Source organism: Artibeus jamaicensis, unplaced genomic scaffold (assembly GCF_021234435.1).
Source record: "Artibeus jamaicensis isolate MK-2021 breed Jamaican fruit bat unplaced genomic scaffold, CSHL_Jam_final contig_464, whole genome shotgun sequence".
Classification (NCBI taxonomy): Eukaryota; Metazoa; Chordata; class Mammalia; order Chiroptera; family Phyllostomidae; genus Artibeus; species Artibeus jamaicensis.
In genome coordinates, this window is record NW_026521842.1 from 19,302,537 (window position 1) to 19,321,762 (window position 19,226).

A 19,226-nucleotide genomic window follows, 5' to 3' on the forward strand; every position below is an offset into this window, starting at 1 on the left:
GGTATGCACACTCAAGTGTGTGAATAAATTTCCCCCCTCTCTGCTGAATGCAGCCTGGAGTATGTGGGCTAGTCTTAATGATTTGCTTCTAATGAACAGAGTATAAACAAGCAATATAAGACTAGGCAGAGTGACTATTCTTATAGTGACTTCACTTTTTTCTCTATGGAACAGCACACATGACTATGAACTGAAGCCAGTGAAGCCACCTACTAAAAGTCACAAGAGTTGAGCTTGGAGTTCAGCTCTAGTCAAGCCTTCAGAGAACTACAAAGCCCCATCCCTGAGCCAGAGCCACCCAGCCAAGCCACTCCCAAATTCCCATTAAAAGGATGCAAGGAAACTTTTGGCAGTAACTGAAACATTATCTTCATTGTGGGTGGTTTTTACATGGGTGTGAACATTTGTTAAAACTCAAATTATACACTTAAATTGGGTGCATTTTATTATTTGTGAACTATACTTCAGTATTTGTGAAGTGTATACTTCAGTAAAGTTGATTCTTTTTAAGAGACCACTGAATTGAGATAAGCAAAGGGTCACTTATGAAAAAGCAGTGCCACGACTTAAAGAGAAGTAGTGAGAAAATAGAAGCTTCAGTAACAAGCTACCACCAGAAACTCAGGCCCTAAACTGCTCCTCAGAATTATTCCACCCACAGCCTTTCCCATCTCAGATGACAGCGATCCCTTACTCCAGTTGCTCTTGCCAAAAGAGTTAGTCATTCTTGACTCTCACATCCCACAACCAACCCATAAGCAAACCCTGTTGGCACTATCTCAAAATTCGCATGACCACTTCGCACAACCTCCACTGCTGCCACCATGGTCTCTCACCGAGTTTACTGTAATAGCCCAACTGGTCACCCTGCTTCACACTTGCCCCCTGTAGCCTATTGTTAACCTAGCAGCTAGAGTGATCCTTTCAAAACCCTAGCAGATCATATGGTTCATCTGCTCAAAAACATGAAACAACTCCCCACTGCACTCAAAGTCCATCTCGTTCCAATGGCTGCCATGGTCACACAAACTGGAAACTCCTTACTATCTCCCCAGTCTCACCTCCCACTACTCCTACTACTATGCTCCTTGCTCAGTCTTCTCCAGCCACACTGGCCTGCTTGCTATGTATCAAATACACACACTCTAGGGCCTTTACAATGGCTGTCTTCTGGGCCTGGAACACCTTTCCCCATACCTGCATGGCTCATCATTTACTGACCTCCTTCAGGTTTCTGCTCAAATATGACCTTTTTTTTTTTTACCTAGACCATCCTATCTAAAAAGGCAGACATTCCTACTCATCCTTATTTTACTCTACTTTTTCTTTTTGTTTCAGAGTACTTACCATTTTGTAACATAATATACATATAATTTATTTATTATGTGCATTGTCCACTCTTCCACTCCTTTCATAAAACAACCTCTAGGGCAAGATCTTTGTTTTGTTTACTAATATATCACAAGTGCCAACCTAGGACAGTGGTTCAGTATACATAACAGATACTCAACAAATACCTTCTGAGTAAGCGAATTTTTGAATAACTGTGTCATATATGGAGCTAAGCACTTTGCATTCACTATTTCAATCACTAGGGCAACCCTAGGAGGTATGCATTAACCTCATTTTACAACTGAGAACCGTAAGATTAAATAATTTTGCCCAAAGTTACATAATAGCAACTAAAACCAGGACCAAATTCTGCCTGATTCTAAAGCCTTTAACCAGCAGCTTTCTCAAAGCTGGGTGTGAATGCGAAGAGAACTAAGCTGCTTCAGGAAGTAAACTGGTGGAGAGTATGTGGGGGGAAAAAAGACACTGATTTGTGATTCAATATAAGGAGAGGCAAATAATTAACATCTGGGGGGATTCCTTCAGTTTTAGAAGGAAATAGAAGCTTCTAGTTCTTGTCCTGTTAAGACAGAAATAAAAGCTAATGGTGAACAGAAAAAGACCATAAAAAAGGAGGGGGAGAGAGAGACCCTACAGCCTAAACTCCATGGATGAGAAAACATAGGTCAGTACCTCTCTTCCAGATTCACCGGCACACTTTATCCCAGTGGCATGGGGTAATATGAGCAGGATTTTTTTTTGCTTTAAAATGCTTTTTCCCCTTCAGATTCTAGTAGTGTACTATAGGCAGTGGCAAAACTATATTTGAAAAATACATCATCTACACATAAACATTTACAGATTTAAATCTGAGGGAAAGATACCGATTTTTTGCCAGTGTTACCATTCTTGGAACATGGCCACACTCATTTGTTTACATGTTGTCTATGGCTCCTTTCACACACTAAGAGCAGAACTGAGTAGTTGCAACAGAGACCATATGCCTGCAAAATTGAAAATATTTAATATCTGGCCCTTTACAGAAAGAAAATTTCTAAAACAAGTATTAACAAAACCTAAGTTTCCTAATACCTTACATCAGTTTTATCACTTTTCTCATCTATTTGAAAATGTATCCTGTAAGTACTAGAATAAGTCATTAAAACGCTTCTGTTGTTGGTCAAACAACAAAAAACACCTCAATGGCTTAAGTCCAAGGATAATATGGTCTTCAATCTAATAAACATATATCATTAAATTAACTCAAGTAAACTACTTCCTAGTAGAGTTGACACCCATTTAATAGGTATTAAATACTGGAGGACTTCAGTAACACTGAGATGTCAATTTTGAAGTAAAAAAAATAGTTTAGCATTAAAGTTGAAGGGAAAGGATTTATTTTTGGTAGGTCTGTAATAGCTGACCTACCACATTAAACAAACTTAAGTTCCTCAAAGGAAATGTTTAGGTGTTTCTTATGTTTTGCATTATGCAATTCATGATGATACTTGCAAAAAAGTAGCACCAAGGCACATGCCTTGGTGATGGGCCAGGTCCCCAGTTGGGGGCGTGTGAGAGGCAACTGATCGATGTATCTCTGGTACATTGATGTTCTTTCCCCCCCTTCCCCTCTATCTGAAAATAAATAAATAAAATCTTAAAAAGAAAAACAGGTACGAAAACATTGCAAAGGAAAAAGAAAATCAAGTATTTGATACAAAATGAGATTAAAACTTTTTCTTTAAGTATTTTATTGAAGTCAATGTCTACACAAAAAGATGAACCAAAGAAGATATTAAAATTTCACCAAAATCATATAACACATTTAACTTAGATTTTAACAGGGCTCTTAGCTTACACATTTCCACTTACATTTTTTACCTTCAACCTAAACTTCCAACAAGAACATTTTAATGCATCTATTTGTTTTCTCAGAAGCATTTTCTCAAAACAAATTATTTCCAAGTAAAAATTTTCATGGTTTTTCTAAATTAAATTATTAATAGAAGTAAAAAGTTACCGATGAGCTATTTCTAAATATTATTAAATTTAAAGCCTTACAGAACTCTCATTTTTCTCTTAATTTCTTTTCTACAGCACTGTACTTGCATATTTTAGTTAAGAAAAATCTTTCCCATCAACACTTCTTTTTTTAATGCTCACTCAAGGACCCACTTACTGATTTTTTTTAGCAAGAAAGGAAGGGAGGGAGAGAGAAAGTGAGAGAGAACCAACTGGAGGACTGAACCTGCAACAGAGGCATGTGCCCTGACCAGGAATCGAGCCCATAACCTTCCAGTTTACAGGATGATGCTTGAACCAACTGAGCCACACCGGTCAAGGTATCCTGTCAATACTTTTAGAGAAATTAAGTTTTGAATGTTATGTGTAATAAGGTATACTATTCTCTTTAAAGAACTTTCTATAGAGACTATTACAATATAGACATGAAATCAGTAATGGAATAACAAAATTTGAATGATTTTTTTTAACTGTATTAAACCCTTACATGAGACGGAAAGAAATCTGACCATATGCCTGTACAATCAGAACAGTGATTTCTTTATTAAAATGTAAATCATCAGATAATTGCTAATAAAAACAATCCACAGAATTTCAAATTGTAAAGAAATGTTTCCTACCTTGCCTGCTTCTCTTTCTAAGTCGACATATTCCCGGCTAGGTGTCTGTCGCTGTTCTCCCTGCCAGCTGGCCGGAAAAAACTGGAGAGACAGATTGGTTCCTGTGGCCACAAAAGCCTTTTAGAAAAATCAATACAAACAGGATCAGGAGCAGGACATTACATAAATTATGCAGGCAGTCATTTATTTTTACATCAGTTTCTGTCTTAAGCCAGGCAGCACTGAGAATACTTAAAAGTAAAAAACATGCACTCATCATTTTTTTAAAGTATTAAGTTACAAACATCTGATTCCATTTTGAGGACATTTGCCATTGGCTGCTTAAATATAAAATCAAGACATGGAATCAATACTTTCTTTCAGGTCAGTTTTTGCTGACGTTAGGATTGCGCATTGCTAATGTCTAACCAGAAGCCACCGTCCTTGAATTTAAAAACTTGTATTTTTAAATGTGAAAATCACCGAATATCTAAACATTCTGAATTTTCAAATGTACCACAACTTAAAGTTGTGTAAATGAGACATTTTAATTTTTTTTATTTCCCGTGTTCAAGTAAACACTATGCTCTGTAGCCCATGCAAGTGCACAGGACTGTCTCTGCTGATAAACCATACATTAGCATGTGCTGTGACAGCACTTCCCATTCTGTCTAAATCTGGGGTAATTAAAAAAATATGCATTTTCTAAAATCTGACTTTAGGATAACTGGATCTGACTATAACAAAAGAGTATTCGTCTATTATTTATAAAAGACTTGGATGGCACAGTCCAACAGACAGAACATTTTAAATCCATTTCAATAAAGTGCCATTCTGTGTAGTCCCTGAGCAATGTAAGTATATTTCCCCCAAGTAAAAAGTGGAAACAACAGTCTTTCTTCCCAAGGGAAATTAAGAATAAAAGCATTTTGAAAAAAATACATTTTTCATTACCTAAATGCAAACTTTGTTGAATTTTGTTTTCTTTTGCTAATTAAAATAGAACAATTTTGTTTTATTTTTACCAATTAAAGTTCTAAAGCATCATGTTTTTAAGCTGTCTTCATCTGAAAGCAAGGGGTTCCACATTTTGACAATTTGTTTGAAGCCTTTAGCTGATTCCACTATCCTCTAGTTCTCCTGATGATTACTAACAGCTTAGATTCTTTAGAGCTAAAAATTGTATTCCTAATTCTATTACTGGTGCCGTTAGGTACAACTGTCAACCTAACTGCTACACCTCTAGTGACGGTTTTGATGGCACTTCCCTAATCAACTGGGATACCCTTTCTTATGAACAGACACTGAATAAAAGTCATTACAATATTAACTTTAAAAATATCTTACTCCGCAATTAGCATAAGTTTAAAAAACAATAAAGTGAAATGAAATGAACCAACATTATAGTTTGAGTGAAAAGCAGATTTGAGGCAGCAGCAAACTGCCTAGGCTATGTGACCTGAGGCAAGACTCAACTCTGTACCTCAGTTTCCTCAAATTGTTATTTGTAAAGTGCTTAGAACAGTACCAAGTAAATGCTATATAAGTATCTGCCAAATAAAATAAGAGAAATAATTCTGAACTTTTTCCACCCTCAGATAATGAAATTCTCAGAGCAGAATGGTGGAGACCAGAGACTCAGCCCATGAAATTAATGCCCTACAACAAAAATCTCCCAGGCATGTTTCTTCAGTATTCATCTAGTAACAAATCCTTCCACCACCACCCCTACCTGAAATCAGCTCTGTGCTAAGTAAAAACAGAGCTCATTACCTCACCTCCTGTCAGAAGGCCAACCTCAGAAGAGATTTCCTGCTTCTTCACTTTATGCCCATTATCTCATCAAGATCCCTCTCTCTGAGACAGAAGTGATAAAAAACAGATCATTCTAAAATAACATTTCCCAAATTTATTTGACCACAGAACTCTTTAATGAAATATCTACACATCCATTAGAGTTGGGAAAATTATGTTCCAAAACATAAAAATGCCACACTGGTACCATGTCTATATGTAAGATTTCCAGATTGTCTTGCTTCAATTTTATAGGTTTCATAAATTATAAAACAGCACACTGTGTACCAATCCAACATAGCTTTTATCCTTCCATTTTCAGGATTAAAAATACATGGTTTTTACTATTTTCAAAGTACAGTCACTATACCTGTTGGAAGTATTTTTTTCTTTTCTTAATCATTAGTGTTGAAGACATCTCCAACACTTTTACCATAGTAAGAACTTACCTGGGAAATAAATCAGAGTTTACCAAATAGATTCTATCCCTCACCCATTATCACTTTTATTCATTCCATGATAAAATCTGGGTTTTATAGTTAAGAAGAGATGAATATCACAGTCCTTAAACTATTTCACATCTAAACACAAAATAAATTCATTAACCTCACTGATACATAAAGGAGATATTCAAATTAAAAAGAATAAAAAGAAAAAAAGAGTTGGGAATAATTTTGGGAACTGGTATGTATATTTTTACTATATAACTGCTGTCAAAATAGAGGCCAAAGAATGCCTTTTCCACATCTATTCTCCACAACCAAATAAACAAAAGCTACTGCCTATTTGTAAGTCAAAAGATAAATTTTGGGCATTGCATTAAGTAACCTCTAAATTGAATTAATCAAGTACCTATGATGCAAAAGGCATTGTGTAAAGTACCTGCACAAAGGGGAGTATATTAATGAATATAGCACAGAATTAATGTGGTCTTCACCCTTTAGGAGTTAAGAATACCATAATTTAAATGTGGAGAACAATGAATTAAAGAGGGGAAACTAGAAAGAGGGGGTAATGTGAAATTCCTTCCCAAATACAAATAGTTGCATTATTCAACAAATTAAGACATATACTGTCTTAAGAGCAAATCTTACACAGAATTCAATGTACCTTCAACTTTTAATACTTGTCAGCTATTAAGACCTTATTAAAATTTGTAGAATCAAATATTTAGAAAAGAGGAAGAACTAGAATGTCTGATTTATCCCTGGAAATTTATGACAAATACAAGAAGCCTATAAATATTATAATATATTACAGCAATTCAAACATACTGTGGGTTAAATTACACTCACAGATCATAATTACGTGCAGTAAAGTCTAATAGCTTACATGCAGAAAAACTATAATAGCTATTCTTCACTTAGTTTCCAAAAATACCTATCAGCTGTTAAAAATCTTGACTGTTCTCTGAGTCCCACCTTTTACACTTACATCAATTACCTGCAGGAAATCCACTGGTTAAGTCTACCATTACCTTTTGCAAAAGGAAACCCAGGCAAAGAGTAATACAATCACTGGACTAATAAACAATTCTTCTACCTCTTAGTGCTAAAACCAAAAAATATTTGTATTACACATTTTAATCATGATTATTACAACTACTCAAGAAGTTTAGCAGTGGGCTAAAAGCTGGAGATTTTCTCCGTAACATGCAATAATAACCAACTGTTCTAGAGCTCCTGATAAATTTAGCCAGGATCTGCTCATTATTTGTAATATATTCTAAAAAGCCTTCATTTTAATACTGAAATTTTCTTTAAAAATAAATTTGGTTTCAGGGATGAAAAGGGAGAGTTTTATGGTATTCGAATTATATATCAGTAAAAATAAGTAGATTCTCTATAAAGAAGATGGGATAAGTAAGTGTTCCAGTAATGTCGTCCTATTGTTAACACAAATTCAAACTGCGCTGCAGCTTCAGGTCTCTTCAAATGCAACGGGCCCAATCAGAGTAGGATTCTATCATACAGTATTTCATTTTTTAAAAAATTACGAATCTTTCTTTCGTTTCTTCATACCCACCCTTTGGCTTCTTCATCCCTCCCCCCAAACCATTAGCACATCTATAGGACAAGCCAAAAGGAGATAAGGGGAACTAGAACACTTTTGTTTTTAACGTCAGGTTTGGTGGAGAGGCGAAGCACCAAATCTGCCATCTAATACAGCCTCGAGATCAACTGTGGTTTTCGCAAATCCATGCGGCACTAACGGGGCACGCTTTTTAGGTTTGGAAAAAAGACGATAATGGTTTCTTTCTAAGTCTCCTGAGGTTTATCACCCTAAGAAAAGAACACGGCATGTTCCCTAGCGCTTTTTTTTGTTTGTTTGTTTCCTCCATAAGGACAATAGATAACTGGCGTAAAGATTTACTATTCTCAGCTATACTGGGAGAGAGAGAGCTCACATGTAGACTTACCAACAAAACTAACGTGTCAGAAACGAACGACGGCCCAGGAGTGAGATCTTTGAACGAGGCCCAATTCTTTTTTCCGCAAGGGTGTTTTCTTCCTTAGAAATACCCGATCTCTTACTCGGGTCACTTCCTACACAATAACCTTTCCTTGTTCGGCTGGCTTCGGGCTTGAGTTCCACTGACGGCAAACTGCAGAGTTTTAATCAGGACCGTCTGGGAAACATACCCACCCTCCGAGGCTCACGGGGAAGCCTCGCTGCGCCGGGACGCGGCCCGCCAGTGTCTGCTTTCGCATTTTGAATCCCGAATAGGAAGTGAGACGGCGCCCGCTCAGTTCCGGGAGCAGCGGCGTCCGGAACCGAGCCGGGGCCGCGGCAGCGCCCGCGCAACAAGTGATCCGCACGCGCCTCGCTGCCCCGCGCCTCCCGCCACGCAGACTTACGATTTCCGAGCGGCCGTCGCGGCAGGCGTTCTGGAAGCGCGCCTGGCGCTCCTCGTGGGGACGGTCCCTGAAGCCCGTGTACTTAATCTACAAGGAAGAGACGGCCCGAAATCAGGAGTCAAATCCGCGGCGGCGCCGCCCGCGCGCCCTCCCGCCCCGCGCGGCGCCGATAAGGGCAAGCAGAGTCTGCGGGCAGACGGTCGCCCGGGCGAGATTGCCCTCCGCGGGCGCCGGAGCGGGGCTCCCGGGTGCCCAAACTTTTCTCCGCCCGGGCCCACTCCGGGCGCGCCGCGGCCTCCCCGCCGCCCGTCCGCCTCACCTCACATTCGCGGCTCAGCTTCCTGAAAAACTCCTCGTTCTCGAACTTGCTTCTCTGGTCAGGCACGACGCGCGGCATCTTCCCGCCCTGAGATCGCGCCGGCCGGCCGGGCTCCGGACTTGCGCGGGCACCCGCTGGCCGGCTCCGCGCTGACCGACTGACCGCCCACCCCAGGCGCCCTGACTCTCGCTTCCCTTTGTTTCAGGCGCCCGCCCGCGTGGGCTCCCGCTCCCGGGAGTCTGAGGTGCTGCGGCCCGCTCGAGCCCAGCCCACGCTGCCGCCGCCGCCGCCACAGCCGTTTGCCTGCAGCCCGCGCGGACCCAGCACACTCGCCGCCCCCGGCCGCCGCCGCCACTTCCTCTCACCGCCCACCTCACTGGCCCGCCGGCCCCGCCCCCGTCGGCCCCACCCCTCCTCCTCGGCCCCCCCCCCCACCGCCCCAAACTCCTGCAAACAAAACGCACCATTCACAACTCCGCGACCCGCGCCGCGCATGCGCCGCCCTCATGCTAGCTGGGCGGCTCGGCTGCGCGAACCCGAGCTCCTCCCGCGGCGCGGCCCTCTTCCCCTTGCCGGCCCGTGGGCTAGTCAGTGTGGAGCCGCCCTGTGGGGGATCTGCCCGGTCCTTGGAGAAGGAGCAGCCCGAGCGGGCCCTTCCTTTCGACTATGTGGAACTGTTGGGCTTCCCAGCCGCGTGGAGTAACCCCAAATTGTGACTGAACAATTTTTTTTTTTAAGTTTTGGGGGACTTTGCTTCCCCAGGCCGATTGGAATGGGTATAAGCTGAAGGTGGAAACCGACTAGAGCATCCCACTGAATCTGTATCATGATTGGAAAGGTCGGAGTTGTTGGTGTCAGATGGGTCCTAGATGGGATCTTACTCAACATCCCTGCCAGCTGCCTGGGGCCTTAGACAAGCATTGATTGGACCGCTAAGTCTCAGTTTGTTTACTTCCAAAATTCAGACACAAGTTCATGGTGTTAGCGTGAGAGCCTTTATGTAAGCCAAACACATAATGAACACTCAATTAATTTACGTTTTTAACAAACAAGTTGAATTTATAAATATATCCTAATATCAGTCCATATATTGACCTAAACGTGCAATGAAATCCTAAAAAGATTCGCATCTAGAAAAGTCATTTAGTCCAAACTGGAGAGAGTCTGACATGAGATTTATGGCAGAGCTTGACTGGACCTCAATAAATTCTGATCCTTAAAATTCCAGCTTGTCAAAACTCAGTCCAAGGATGGCAAATGCTGCCAACCTAGATTGAGAGTAGCTGACCATATTGCAAAGGGCTGTGAAGATACACCTAATTCCCAGGAATCAGTGCCTGGAGCAATTGGCAATGTGGGACTGCAGAGTTCAGCCAGATTTCCCACCCCTGTCTAGTCCTATCTCCATTTTACAGGTATAATCCTGGGCTAGGTTGACCAACTGTCCTGATTTTTCTTGAGACTGTCCTCTTTTAGCAACAAAATTCCCATGTCCCAGGAAACCACCCAGTCCCTGACAAAATGGGTTGGTAACCCTAACTAAGGTCCAGGGCGTGCTCTGTCACCTAAGGTCAGGGAGGGAATTTTCAACAAAGTCAAATCTGTAGGCTGGTGGTTTTAACAAACATGTTCTTTCTGGATAGCAAACACAGAGTCAATTCTTTTCAAGGGCATGCTTCCCTGTCCCACCAAGACTGTGTGAATGAATATATGTGTGTACACAAATCGAAGGGGTATAAAGGTGGATGTCACCAACCACTCTTGTTGGGCCTCCTTCCATCTCAGAATCTTCCTCTCAGGTCTTTTTCAACTGCAAGTGACAGAAACCCAATTCAAGTAAACAAAGCTAAAAGGGGAGTCCATTTTATTTCAGTAAATAAATCACAGAGAAACAGTCTCTTTTTTATTTATTTCCCACTTCTTCTCACTCCTTAATTCTCTCAAGCTCTCTTGATGGCATTAGTTTCCTGGCAAAGGATGGGAGCAGCCATTTCTTCATCTCCGAGCCATAAAGTTCCTGAAAAGGACTTGGATTGGCTTAGTCTGGCTCACATACTCTCCCCTCCACCAGCGCAGTTTCTGCTGTTGGCCTCTATGGTAGAAAAAAAAGAACATCCATGTGATATCATTCAGCACGACCATATTTTGTCTAGGTAGACATTTGTATAAAACTTCTGTCTCTAAAAAAATGATGCATACAGCAATGCTCTTAATCCACAATGGGTCTGGTTGGGGCTCACAGACCTGCATTTGACTCTGGTCTTTCGATTCCAGTAATCATTGTTTCTGACATGGAATAAATAAAAGTTGAAATATCACTAGAAAGGCTAAGATACCCAAACAGACACCATGAACTTTAACAAGGAAAAGGTCAAGGTCAAGACAAATCTTTCATAAGTTCAGGGGAGCAGGAGGAGGACGGGTGGGAGTGCAGAGCAGGGCATAGTACTCTGTGAGCCTCACAGGGGTGGGAAATGATGTCCTGAGGGAAAGGGATGAGAACGCCTGCCAGGCTGACCCAGAACAGCAACACCACAGACAGCCTTTGGCAACTCCAGGCCACAGGGTAACCCACACTCGGCATTGTCCGGCGTCCAACTGGCCAGAGGGACCGGGAAACAAGCTGCAGGCTGAAGGAAGCCATCTCCTTAGCTGACCTCTGCGTGCCTTTTTTGTTGTTGTTGTTGTTATTAAAACATTTTTAACTTGCTTTAAAAACAGAATTAAAGAAAATTAATACAGGAAAAATTCACCCGTGTCAACTATATTTAGCTCTGCCCTTCTGTCCGGCCTTGTTTGGATTGGTCCAGGTACTACCCTGAGGAGGGTTTTGCTAAGAGCCAGCTCTGGTAGGGCCCACTGATAGGAGCCTGAGGGTATCTGTTTGTTACCTAGAAACACACTTTTCACCCCCCAAATCCGACTGAATTCTGTAAGGCCCCACTGTTTGGAGCCTTTCTTTCCTAAGGATTCAGCCAGCCCAGGGCCTTCTCTTCCTTACCATCTTGGGCGGGCAGCTGCTCCTGCAGGAATCCCAGACTGGTCTTGCCCGGGTGGGCAGAGAATGCACAATGATACTTACTGAACAGGTGATGGGAACCCTCAACCGTCTGGCTCTGAGTTGGTACTTTTGTGTCCCTTATTTCAGCTAATTCACACAACCAACTTCTAAGACAGGTTTTCTTGTCCCCATTTGACTTGTGACACAATAAAGACTCTGAGCAGGTAAATAAGTAACCATAGGACAGTGACAAGACCCTGACTGATTAGAGATAACAGAATGGCTAAGCATGGGAGTATATCATCTTTGTTCAATCCTCACTGTAACGTTGCAAGTTTGGTATTATTGACCATACTCTTCAGATGAGGAAACTGAGGCTCAGAGGGGCTCGTGATCCCAAGGTCATGCTCTTAGCCAACCCACTCTAAGGCCTCCGCTGGTGGAGATGTCCAAAGTCCTGCCTTTCTCCGTAACTGAACCATGAGCTCACGCAGAGCTGTGGCTGGGGTCACTCCTCTTGGAGCACCCAAACATGCTCCCAAAGGGTCACAAACAGATTGAATGAAGGGGTCTTATTGTGGACCTTGTGGCAGCATGTGGCCCCTGCCCTTGATGGCTGTGCACTCCTGTCCCCGAGCCCAACTGTTTGTCCTTCTTTGACTTGGAAGGTCAAGGCCTAGCTGTCCTGCCTCCTCAAGGCCAGTAGAAAGATTGGCTTTATCCAGGTTTGGTGTCAGCAGCCACCTACATCTTCCTCTCCTTGAAGAGGGAGTGAGGTCCTCCTAGGTCCCTGAGACACTGGTGAATTTTTTTCTGAGGAAGCCATTTCCTTTCAGTTACTGAGGAAATATTGTTACCATCTAGAAGTTGAAATAGTAACTGAGGCCACAAATGAGACTTGAAGGGGGTGGGAGAGAAGGAAAATTAGTGGCTGGCACAGTGCCTAATGCCCTAGCTTTATCCAGTTTCTAGTTTCTGGATAGAGATGGGCCTAAGTCCAGGATGAGGGTGTCATCTGTCTGAATGAGGCAGTTTCCTAAGCCCTAAAGAATTCTTCTTTTAGGTATAATTTACATACCATAAAATTCACCCTTAGGCCCCCAAGAATCTCCCCTACCAGGAAGTTTGTTCTCCCCCTTCTTAGCTCCCCGGCCACTCTCCCCCCACTGGCTCAGCCGTTCCAGAGGGAGAGGAAAGTGGAGAGGAGCAAGTTTCCCCAGAATAGCATTTCTTCAGCGTTGGGATCAATAAACCCGTTTGCTTAAAAGGAACCAGATGATTTCATCCTTGTAATTACAAGTTTGACGTTTGCAAATCTTGCCCAGGCTCCAAATGAGCCTCTTTGTCATGGGAGGCGAGAGATTCGTCTGGGTGCCTGGGGAAGGGGACTGAGCCTGGTGTGGTGGGAAGAGGGCGAGGCTGGGGTCAGGAGTTGTGGCTGACCACCTTTGAGGGCTGCTCTGGACTGTACCCCTTCCTCTTCCCTGCTCTCCAAGTTTCTGGTGGATGATAGGAAACAGACGAGACCAGCAGTCCCTGACCTTTTTGGCACCAGGGACCAGTTTCCTGGAAGACAGTTTTTTTATGGACCAGAGAGAGGGGGGATGATTCAAGCACATTACATTCAAGCTCACTTCCTGCTGTGTAGCCTGGCTCCTAACAGGCCTGGACCAGTACCAGTCCACAGCCTGGAGATTGGGGACCCCTGGACTGGACTAGAGGACCGAAGAATAACAGCAGTGAGCTCTAACCACACTCTCCTTCTGCCTAAACCCCCTCCCTCAAGTCTCCCATTTGCCTGTGGCAGAAAGGCAAAGGCCCAAGTTCAGTATTCATGACCCCCTGAGAATCATTATTTTCCTTTCCAATCCCATCTCCCTCCATGTCTCCCCACGGCACCCTGCAATCCAGCCATACTGGCCTGCTTGCATTTCCCACATGCCTCAGAGCCTTTGGTTTTACTCCTCTCTCTGTCCAGCATGATTCTTCCTGTTTCTTTGTGGGGGAAACTCATACTTTTTCTTTAAATATGAGTTCAAGGGTCTTTGACTGTCCTACACAGAATGACTGCCCAACAGTCTCCCCTTATTCTATCATTTGGGTCCATGTGATGTGCCAGGGAGAGGGTCAGCTCACCTAGGACACTGCAACATCCTGGGTTCTGGGAGGATTTGGCTCCCCACTAATTTGTTTATTGTACTATGGTGCAGCCTTCATAGAAGTGTCTCTTAAATTGTTTTAATTATTTAAAACTTGGTAGAAAAAATTGGAAATGAAGGAAAAGAGAGTCCCATCACCTCGAAACAATCATTGCTAGCGTTTCAGTATATTTTCTTTGGCCTCCTTCCATCCACATTTCTTCACACAGTTATGACAAACTATAGGTGCAGTTTCGAATGCTGTATTATTCTAACCCTATAGCATAAATATTTTCTCATGCAATCATATGAAACTCCTAATGGCACCCTGGCCAATCACCTATTGGTCATTTATTTTGGTTGCTTGCTATTATTCACTGTTATAAAATAAGTTTCTGTGAACATCATGGGTCTTAAAACTTTTTCTTCAGAGTTTTGGATAGTAGAACCACCATATCAAAAAGTATGAGTTTTTTAAAGTTCCCGATACCTGTTGCCAAATTTCTCTCTTCTTGAGTCTTAACGATCAGTTTCTTCCTCCTTGCATTTCTCTTCTCAGCATCTCAGACACAGGAAATGCAATCAAAAATAAACTAAGACCTGCAGATAGATATCAATGGATCAATAAAGGAGGTTGAATAATTCAACATTCACTTCTGGCTCATTATTGACCTTGAATCCAAATGCATCCGCTTTTACCTTCTTTCCTTTTGTCTCCCTGCTGATGATACCTTGACACTCTACTTTGTTCTTGGATTCTTTCCCAAATTTCCTAAGCTCTAAACCAGCCTGGCAGGCCAGGTTTCCCATTGTGCTATAACATTGCCTTGTAAATCAGCAGTCAGAATTACTAGCTCATGGCCACCTCACCAGCCTGCCTTACCTCCAGGTACACAAGTTAATAAGGAAAACAATAATTCTCTTCCTCTAGATGATACTTCTGAGTGAATGGGCAAGGAGTTCAGCTTCAGCCTTGGCTAACTTCCTCTATCTAGCTGGCTTTGTTCTTTCTCAGCCAGGTAAATTCATATTCTTTCAATAAGTGTGGGTCCAAAGTCTTCTGAGAAGCCTTTCTCCACTGTACCGGGCAGAATGATTGGCCCACAAAACCCCCTCACCAATGCCTGCCCTAGATACTGAACCCAACCTCTTCAAAGGCACCCTGCAGTCTTGGTAGCTTTCCTAGCCTCACTTTTTTCCCCATTTTCTCTCCACCCCAGCCATTCTAGCATCACCTTATGCTAACTTCATCTTGCTCCCATCTGTCTAAGGGGAGCTCCCAGCATGCCTTGCAACTTAGGTAGTGTTGGAGATTGAGATGGATACAGAGATACTATGGATAGGCTAGAGTACATTGGGTTTCGAAGACTGTCCAATGTGGATGTTTTGGGTTAGATGGTGAGTGAGCAATCAGCCAATCAGAGCTTGGCATGTGTGAGTGTGTGTAGGTGGCAAGTCCAGTGTGAGTGAGTGTAGGTGGCAAGCCCAGAGGAGGCAGGTCATGGAGTTCAGGTTATGTCTAGGGGGCCTGTTCACACTGTAAACCAGGTAAGTGGTGCCCCCTGGAGGTGCGTGCTGCAACAGCTCTTCTGCCTGCCAGGCTCCTGTGCTGTGAGAGGGAGGTATGCGACACCCAGGATAATGGCTTGCATATCCAGACGGTTTCCCTGCTTTTCTCATTAGACTCCACTACCAAGGTTCAATTGGGCATGATTGCATCCTCACTCTTGGAAAAATTATTCTTTTCCCAGATGTGCTGAGTTTTGTAGATATACTAGTTACCTAGAAGCCAAGCAATGTCAGTATTTCACATGACAGGAAGGATCAGAGAGGCCAGCTGAATGTCTGAGATCACACAGTAGAGGATTACTGGAACCCATGAACCCTGCCCGTGAGCAGCCTTTCCTAGCAGTGCAGAATCCCATGATTCCAGAGCAACAAATCGGTGGTGGCAACTGCAGCAGGTGCTGGAAGGCCCAGCAACAGGGCCAGAGGTCTGGAGACATGGGTTTGGGGTCTCTGGAAGGCCTTAGAGGCTACCATACCAGTCCTTCCCCTCAGCCAGAAGAGCTGCTCCTTAGAAAAGAGACATGAATCAGTCAGGGGCAACCCTACCAGCTCTTGATGAATATTCCTGCCACTGCTGCAAATTTCCTGAAAGGCTTTTTTTCCACCTTCAGGCTACCCACTGAAAAGGGTTCTTGCTCTTTCACTGTAGGAGATCCATAATGATCACCCAGTGGCTCCTTGGTGAGGTCCCTGGCATGCTCTACCGCAGTGCGTGTGGCTGAAGGGGCTGGGAGTACACACGAGTCCTGGGCCACAGATGGAGGAGCCTGGGCTGCAGTAGTGTCCTACCACAGGCATTGTTCCCAGCACACAGCTGAGAAGAACCAGGCCCGGAGAGGCAAGGGCCAGGACAGGCCCAAGCAAGAACACGCAGCTCCAAAATTCTGTCTACAAGAGGCATGCTGAACTCTGCTCCATGAGGTCATCTGCTCTCAGCCTCTGAGTTCTTTACAAGGCTCAAATGGGCCTTTCCTTCTGATTTGTTCCACAGACAAATGGGTGCAAACCCAGTTCCTCGAGGTCATGGAGATATTATAGTGATAACAGAGGGTCAGTGTTGGGAGGTTGGAGTGCTGTCTTGATTGGCTTTCTATGGGGATGAATGGGAGTGCAGGGGGTTCCCCAGCAACACCTGGCCCTGCCTGCACCCCTAGCCTTGACTAGACTCTCCTTCGGGCTTTTTCCTGGTCCCAGTGAATAGGGGTTGAGGTCCCCCTAACTCTAGGGAGGGGTCACTTGAATTCCCAGCCTCGGATGCCTGGAAGAGCTCTGAACCAGAGTGCCCAGGAGCTGTTCTATTGGTCGGGGAGGGGGAGTGGTCAGAACTCACCTCCTGCCTTGTCCCACTACTCCTTGGAACAACAGGATACCTAGGAGTTTTCTATCTCCCATCCCCTCATTGTGAGCAAGTCCTGTCCATCTGCTTTATGAACATACTTCCTTGGTACCACCCTCCCCTGTTCTCTCCACTTGTATTCTCTCCTCCAGTCACTCTGTTCTCTGTAACCTCTAAGATCCTTCTGGAAGATAAGTCTGGCCAGGACAGGTCCCTCCCACAGCTCTCCAATGCCTCAGGCCTTGCTCCAGTGCTCCCTCCCAGGCCTCCCAGGAAGTCTCCTCTCTTAGACTTCCTGGTCTGGCCACACTGACACAGAGCTGCTGGGATGGGACAGGCTAATTCCTGCCTCTAGGCCTCTGTTCCTGCCAACCCCCCCCCCCCCCCCGCCCCCAGCAGACAGGGCTTCCCCTGCCTCCCCACCTCCATTCCCTCCATGCTTTCTTACTGGTCCTTTCGGACACTGTTTTCCCACCCCAGCCCAAGGTAGGTCATCTCCTCTGTGCTCCCACAGGGTTTCCAGCTGACCCCTTCCATCAACCCTTAGGTCCTAAGGGGTGTCCAACTTTTTGGCCTCTCTGAGCCACACGTTAAACACATTGTAACATGTAGTTGCAAAAAATCTCATAACTTTTAAGTAAATTTACAATTTTGTGTTGGGCCGCATTTATAGCCACCCTGGGCCACACTCGGCCCGCAGGCCATGGGTTGGACCCCCCTGTTAGATCTCAGTGGTCAAGCAACTGGGATGAGAAACATTTTTTTTAAAGATTTAATTTATTTATCTTCAGAGGGGAAGGGAAGGAGAAAGGGAGAGAAACATCAATGTGTGGTTGCCTCTCGTGTGTCCCCTGCTGGGAACTGGCTGGCAACCCAGGCATGTGCCCTGACTGGGAATCAAACCACGATACTATGGTTTGCAGGCCTGTGTTCAATCCACTGAGCTACACCAGCCAGGGCCGAGGATGAGAAACATTCTTGCCTGTAGTCACCTTCTGAGTGTCCAGGGCCTGCCCTCGTCCAGCCTGGACAGCCCCCAACACTGCCCTGGCTCTCTGCCCATGTGCCTGTCTCGCTGCGTGTGTACCTGCTTCTGTTTTCTTCCTCACCCCCTGCCTTTCTTGGCAGATCAGTCCACTGTCTCTTCCATCTCGCTCTGTTCCTTTCCTCGTGCTTTAATATACATCTACCCCCTTCCAGGAAGGATTCCGGCCGTGTCTTTGTGTTCCTTCCTCACTCAGTCCCCACAGCCCAATTTCTTACAGGCACTCTCTCCCTCTCCACTCAGTTAATGGCCTTAATACATGGAAAGGGGCATCCTCACTGCTTTAGAGAAGCAGTCCCCTGTCCTTCCCAGGAAGTCTGACCCAGCAGGGCCTGAGGGAGGTTCTACAGCACACCGCAAGGCCCCAGCCCTTCCCTAACAAGGTCAGACCTGAAAGAGAAGAGGTGAGAGCAGGGAAGGGTACCGAAAAGAGGCCACCCGCAACCCCATGACCTGTCAGGGGCCTCAGCACCTCTAATCCAGCCCCTTGTGGCCCCGATGGGGGAAACGGAAGTATTGTGCAGTAAATCTCTTTGCTCAACCCCACTTGTGGTCCTTCCAACTGACTGTTTCTTTCCTTCTAGAAACTTCGGCCTCACCCAGTGTCTTGGATCCACCTTGGCCCACCTTGTTCCTCACTACAGGGCCCCAGTGTGTCCAGTCCGGGCTCGGAAGGGGCCAGTGGGGAAGGGAAAACTTGAAGTGGTGGTGCCTGCTCCTGATGCTCCCTCGGCAGCCCCTCGCTCCTTTACCTGATCCTCCCTGGACCTCAGAGCTTCTCTGAGCTCAAAGTCCCGGACAAGTCCCTGGAATCTCTGCTCACCTAGTCTGGGGCTCCTGGAGGGCAGGACTGATTCCTCTGGGTCTCCCAGAGCCCACAGGTGAGCAAGTCAGGTTTTGCAGGACGTGGACCCAGGGGAGGAAGTCCATGCATTCTCTGATTGGTGATGAGCACCTGTGGCTCTGTACTGCCCGCCCGCCCTGCTGCCCAGCTCCCTGGCCACCAGCAGGAAACTGCTCTGGGTATGGCCAGCTCAGCTCAAGCCTTGGAGGTCCCAAAGCCAGGGAGATCATGAGGGCCATACGAGGGCTTGGTCAGAGCCTGCCTGAGAATGGGGCAGCCCTGCTCCCACTGCGCCAGGGGACGCAGGCTGCGGAGAGAGCAGGAGCCTTAACTGGGAGGGAGGCCCCATCTCGCTTGCCCCCACCACCC

The 19,226-nt window shown here is 44.9% G+C and overlaps 1 protein-coding gene across 4 annotated transcripts in view; it reads right to left on the minus strand.

Annotated features, from left to right (window-relative positions):
- The window catches only part of CBFB (core-binding factor subunit beta), a 52,365-nt gene extending 43,073 nt beyond the window's left edge, over positions 1 to 9,292 (minus strand). Inside the window, exons 1-3 of one of the 4 annotated variants that reach the window (XM_037162635.2) lie at positions 8,925 to 9,292; positions 8,606 to 8,692; positions 3,975 to 4,091 (exon numbers count right to left, since the gene is read on the minus strand). In XM_037162635.2, coding sequence (XP_037018530.1) covers positions 3,975 to 4,091; positions 8,606 to 8,692; positions 8,925 to 9,002 — 282 coding nt within the window. In that variant the 5' untranslated portion in view covers positions 9,003 to 9,292. The remainder of the gene's footprint in view (positions 1 to 3,974; positions 4,092 to 8,605; positions 8,693 to 8,924) is intronic. The other 3 variants (XM_037162633.2, XM_037162634.2, XM_053666670.1) reach the window with 3 other exon arrangements.
- Positions 9,293 to 19,226: the final 9,934 nt, after the last annotated feature.